General features: G+C 35.0%; 1 protein-coding gene across 1 annotated transcript; it reads right to left on the bottom strand.

Moving 5' to 3' along the window:
* Nucleotides 1-326: 326 nt before the first annotated feature.
* On the bottom strand, nucleotides 327-1,214 carry LOC110024912 (protein LURP-one-related 8-like). Its single transcript, XM_020725107.1, has 2 exons — nucleotides 883-1,214; nucleotides 327-789 (listed from the first exon to the last, which is right to left on the bottom strand). Exons 1-2 carry the CDS (start codon nucleotides 1,129-1,131, stop codon nucleotides 421-423), a joined length of 618 nt encoding a protein of 205 aa, XP_020580766.1. The 5' UTR covers nucleotides 1,132-1,214; the 3' UTR covers nucleotides 327-420.
* Nucleotides 1,215-6,033: the final 4,819 nt, after the last annotated feature.

Below are 6,033 nucleotides of genomic sequence, written 5' to 3' on the forward strand. Positions count from 1 at the left end.
TATTAAAACGATTTTTTTTATCACATCCACGTGTCCGCATATTAGTGGACTCCAAACATAACTCAACGTTAGGGATCCTGATATAATAATTTTCCTACCATTAAACTGCAACATATCGGCTTTGTCGAGCTTTGCATCCGGCAGAAGTAATATGCTTATCATTTGAGAATTTTTTCAATTTATTTCATAATCATTCAAGGTCAATCAGTTCAGTTAAAACTATCGGGGCAACAATTTACAAATTACAAAACACACCCTCTCAGGTGCAAAAAAATAAAAAAATAAATTAAAAAAAAAAAAAAAAAAAACTGCAAGCTTTTATATAGGCAACCCCTACAAGGTTATTGACAGTAAACCACAAAAACATCCCCGACATCAAAACCAGAAATCACCACCCTTCATCTTCAGAGAGTGAAAATCTCAGCCCTTAATCGACGCGACCCGCGACACACACATCCTCTCGAGAAGAATCACGAACGCCATGGCCAGTGCGGCGTCGAAACCCGGCTGCACGACGAGGCGAAATACATCGTCGCCGACCGTCTCCTTCCGTTGAATCTCCGCCACTGGTTTATGACTCTCGTCGTACACTACACACGATCTCTGCGCAAATGAACCCTCTACGTCGTACATCGCCTCGGCAAACTTGCCGGCGGCGCTGCAGGGGATCACGTGAGCCAGTGATTTTGATCGGACAAGCGAAACATGCTTCCGCGCCGAGAAGATCGGCCTCGGCGCCGCTACTGCTTCCCCCTTGTAGATGTTCCACTGATCCGTAAGAGTAAATCGCTGCATCAAAGCAGAGGAAAGAATGAATAAACTCAGGGACGATCGGTTTCCATAAAAAAAAAATTGGGGAAAATCGATGGGGGGATGTAGAACCTTTCGACGGACGGTGTAGAGAGGTTTGCCGATGGCGTCCATGAGAACGATTTCGTTAAGGCTGGATAAGGAATAGTTGTCGACGCGGTAGAGGAGGTTACCCGTGGAATCGTAGACAGTGAAGCCGCTGCAGTTGAATAGAAGAGACTTCCGCCATACCGTAAGGACGGCCGGCTCCTCTCCGGCGGAGATGGAAATGGAGGACGCAGGAGATTTGGGGAGCGACAAATTAGGGTAAATTTTTGTCATCTTCTCTACCGAGAAGATCAGATGCTCGGCGTCGACTCGAGAGAAGCCGGGCGGAGGGATTAATGACTCCCCGGTTATGGTATTTATAGGGTTTAGTGTGGAGTGCAGACAATTCCCATTTTTTGGTATTTATTACAAGTTATTGTAAACCGGGGCAAGCCGTTTCAGGGCTTGGCAGTTAGTTGTTTCTCAAGACGGGAATATTATAAAAAAAGGTAACATAATGTCATACCGCAAATAAGTTTCTGGAGGGGATTTACATGCCGTTGAAAATTTTATGTATTTATTGGTTTGGTTAATCTTTAAAGAATATCAAAATTGACGTGTCATTAATAAATTAATCTTATCATTTAACATGAATCTCAAGATATTCGATATGAATCTCGAGATAAATTTAAGCAAGAAATGTTTAGATTCAAATTAAAAATCATTCAAAACTTTGATTTCAACGAACTTTTTGCCAAACTTACTGACTTGGCAAGACGGGCCCTAATAAAACCAAAATTGATTCAATTCGAGTCAAATTAAGTTTGTATCAAACTGTTAAATCATATTCGGAGGTTTTGGTTAGTTAATTGGAGAATCAAATAAACATCAAAATGGATGTACCTATAGTCAAATCGAGCATTTCGACAAGAGGAATTCAATAAGTCAAAGATCGATCACCCAATTTTGAGATCATTAAGACTCTCAAATCATCAACATATTTTCTATTATCAAGGGGAATCAAGTGGGTTATTCGATCGAATGGTTACGAGAGTTATTTATTGAATGACGATAATGCCCCTCCCGCATAGTCTATAAATAAACACCCTCTCTTCACTAGAGAGGGAAAAGGGGAAGAAGTGGAATTCTACAGTCATTCTGGACTGAAGACCTGACGATTCCTTCTGGCCTTCGTATTCGTCACCTACTGTCAACCACCACCCATCAAAGACAATTGTCAGCTACCCTCAGCTCGTTGCCATTAGTGAATGTTGTGGTGTAACCAAGCACCCCAAATGCGATGGAGTGAAATACCTCAAACGCGTCTAGCGTCGTGTTTTGAATATAGTGTAACAAAATACATTCAACATAGTGTTATGAAATACCCTGAATGCAATCTAGCAAAGTCCCTAAATACGATATAATGACATCTTCTAAATATAGTGTAGTGATACACCATGGATACGGTGTAACGACATACCCTAAATACGATGTAAAGACGCACCATGAATATGGTTTAGTGACACACCCTAAATACATTTTAGCTAAGCACCTTAATATGGTGTAACAATGTACCCTGAATACGATATAACAACGTACCCTGAATATGATATAACGATGCACTCTGAATATGGTGTAATGAAGCATTTCAAATATGGGTAATGAACAATGTCGGATCTTTGATATGGTGACAACATTCAGTGACAACTGCTTATAATTGTTTTACTCATAATATGATGACTTTCTCTGGGCTTCTAAAGTCACCTCCTTACATCATATATCGACGAGTGATGTCTCCGATATAATAGCTAACCCAAGAAAAGGGTTGCAATGACCACCAATTGGTTTAGCCCCAACTATGACTTTGTGATCAAATCGTGTTATTACAGCTCTCCACTACGACCTAAATGGCCAATTACTACTACTCATTACGACATATGTATCCAGTTACTATTATAGCCCTCCACTATAACCTACATGTCAACTATTGTCATTATAGTATTCCATTACAGCCATTGTGACCAACTACTACCACAACTTTCAACTATATCCTTTACGTCAAGTCGATGCAATTATAGCCCCTGTTAACAACATTTGTGGTACACTACTGCCTTAGTAGCAATCAACTATGGTCTTTGTGGCCCGTTATCGTTATTATCGTCAAGAATTACATTTATTGCTGTTCGATTGCAATTATTATCACTGAACTATTTTTGTACATATGTGATTATCAACTCTATAATTTTATCTTCACTAATTCAGGAGGAGAATATACATATATACTTAGAATCACATAGTGAATTATTTTAATTGGGCTAGGCACTACGATTTTCTTCCCTATATATACATAGATACATACAAACACAATCTATGTATTAAAGATTGAACTATTCATTGACTTTTGCTTGTGGAATTTTACTATTTGTCTTCTTTTGTTCATTTCTCCAAGAATAAGTATCAATTTATTCCCTTTGCATGTTTGGACTATTCTTAGCAATTTGTTAAGTGTTAGATCCTCATGCCTAAATGATTATGGTAATCCTTGTTGGAAAGTAATTCCTCTATAAAAATGTATAATTCACTTTTAAAAATTAATGACAATGGTATTTTTAAGAAGGGCTGAAGTGTCTTAATTCTCCACCCTTAGTTGCCCACCCTCAACATCTTTCCTTCTATAAAATAACACATTTTATAATATAGACTCTCCATTAATATAACACTTTGCCCAAATAGACATACACAATCTTCATGGGTTAACCCAAGCATTCTTACACGTCTCTTACATTCGATAAAGCTTATAGATTATTTTTCTGTTAGATCTTAACTTATATATAGAATAATTACTTTCGAGTATTAATCTATTTAAATAATATGTCAGTGATATACATGTAATTATGAAAGTACAAATTTTGGATATGTATATGAATCAGAATGTGTAGCACATTTATAAAACTTAGTTCGGTGGTGGCTTCTATGCCATTGTCGGCGCCGACTCCGGCCAAATCTCCGGCGAGCTTTCCGCCTAAGCTTGATAGCCCCACTTTTATGGCTGGAGTTATTTTCTTTTGTCATGCACAGTTATTTGTAATTAAAGGGTAGTTAGGATTAATTTTACTTTTTTTTTTAAATTTTATTTTGCATATATTTTCCTTTTTTTAGGTTACGGTTGTTTTTTAAAAACACTTAAAATATATAAATATTAGTTTAAATATTTCAAAAAATAAGTTAATTTATTTTTGAAAACAAAATAAATAAATAAATAAATAAATAAATAAATATTTTAAAAATAAAAAAAAGAACTATATAACAATATATATATATATATATATATCAAATAAATATATTCCTAAAGGAAAAAATACAAAAAGTAAAAATAAAATAAATACAAAAAATAAAATCATCTCAAATAAGTCCTGCTGACATTTATTTAATTTATGAAAATAAGATAATTAAATTATTTAGTCATATAGTTATAGAAATTATGTTAGAAGATTTTATAAAAAAATTCTGGAGGACATTTAATTTATTATTAATACTTTCATATATTTCTTAAATACATTTTTTTTCATAAATAATTTTGAATCCTTTTAGGACGTAGGGTGTCGTATTGTTCGTGAGTTCATATAACCCGATAAAAATATTATTCTTCGGAAGAAGGTCTGGAAGAATATAATAGAGGTATTGCAAGATATTGTGTTTCTCACTCTATATTTTTTCAGGATCCATGAGTAGCTAAGAATGACTAAAAAAAAGGAGTTTAATTTTAAAAAAAATCTCAGTGAAGATAATTGATGATGGAGCATGTCCTCAAACTACTGATTAAAAGGAGTTTAAATGAGTGGCCAGGAACATATGAATTAAAGATATGTGACAGGCCCAAGTGATCAAGTAAGTTTGATGGACTCATATAAAATCTAATAGAAGAATGAATAATTTAACTCATTACAAAAGATGAAGAGAAGAATGAGTTCTCAGTAGAGTCGCCAGAAAAAAAGCCTTGGTGGGGGATTTTTGTGTGCCACCACGCACCATAGAACTTTTGGGAGGACTTCTATCTAGATGACTGGGCACAATATTTTGAAGAATAACATATTCTTCTGAAGAAAGAAAATATTATCTTAAGAATGGGCCTGACCACATGGATGATGAAAATCTTTGTCAATTTACAAAACCAGGCTTTTTCTCTTTCCTTGCGAGTGTAATATAAAATTTATCTTAATTACGGGGTCTCATTCTCTACAAAGGCAAACCCTCGTAGTTAATTGCATCTATAAAGCCAAGAACCCTAAGGAAAACTCTCAATTAATGTAATAAGTCAAATCATCAATCGTCAGGCTTCAACAATTAAGGTGTTGGAGATAAGGAAATGATCCAAATTATGTTCAAAAAAATAGGGCTTGTAATTTGATGAAAATATTTCATGGAAATGCTCAAATGTAGGGAATGAACCATCTGATTGAAATGGCCTAAAAGTGTTGGTTGAAGAATTCAGAAAGATTTGATGTTGAATTTTAATTGGTCAGATGGAGTCAAAAGTTAACTTAGGTAAACTTGATTTGACTGACTAAAGTGATTAGAATTTGTTTAGAACAAAGTCTAGTAAGAAGCAGTTTTAGAATGAAAACACTCTAGACTCTACAAGGAATTCTAAAGAGTGGACTAGCCTAGATCTTAAGAATAATGTACTTGGTCAGGATGTATGTGGCTTTCCGTCATCTTGGAGACAATGGTATTTGTCAACTATAACCAAGCTCATAACTAGGAATCCGTTTGAATGTTGTAGCATAGAGGAGTTTTAGTTTTGAGGTTGTCTGAAATACCTTCGTCAGTAACCATGGGTTTCAACATCCTAAGGTATTCTCTCTATTCTCAGAGAATAGGCTTATTAGTTTTGTATGTCCTAGCCCTTAGCACTAACTTGGGCACCTATTAAACTAACCTAGGTTTCTATACACAAACTAGCCTGAGGTAAGTGTACGATCCCCACTTTGGTGCTAAGTTAGTTAACCCAAAGTTCATGTTAGATCTATGTAGGTTTTATTTTTGTTCTTTATCTTGGTTTATTTTAAATGTTATTTGAAGTTCAAAATTTAATTCATGTTTTGTTTTAATTCGTACGTTTGTCAGTCGTGGTGAGAAAACAATTTTTTTTCTAAGACTTTGAGTTTCATTCTATTTAAGAATTGATTTTGATGT

Source organism: Phalaenopsis equestris, unplaced genomic scaffold, assembly GCF_001263595.1.
Source record: "Phalaenopsis equestris unplaced genomic scaffold, ASM126359v1 Scaffold000278, whole genome shotgun sequence".
Taxonomy (NCBI): Eukaryota; Viridiplantae; Streptophyta; class Magnoliopsida; order Asparagales; family Orchidaceae; genus Phalaenopsis; species Phalaenopsis equestris.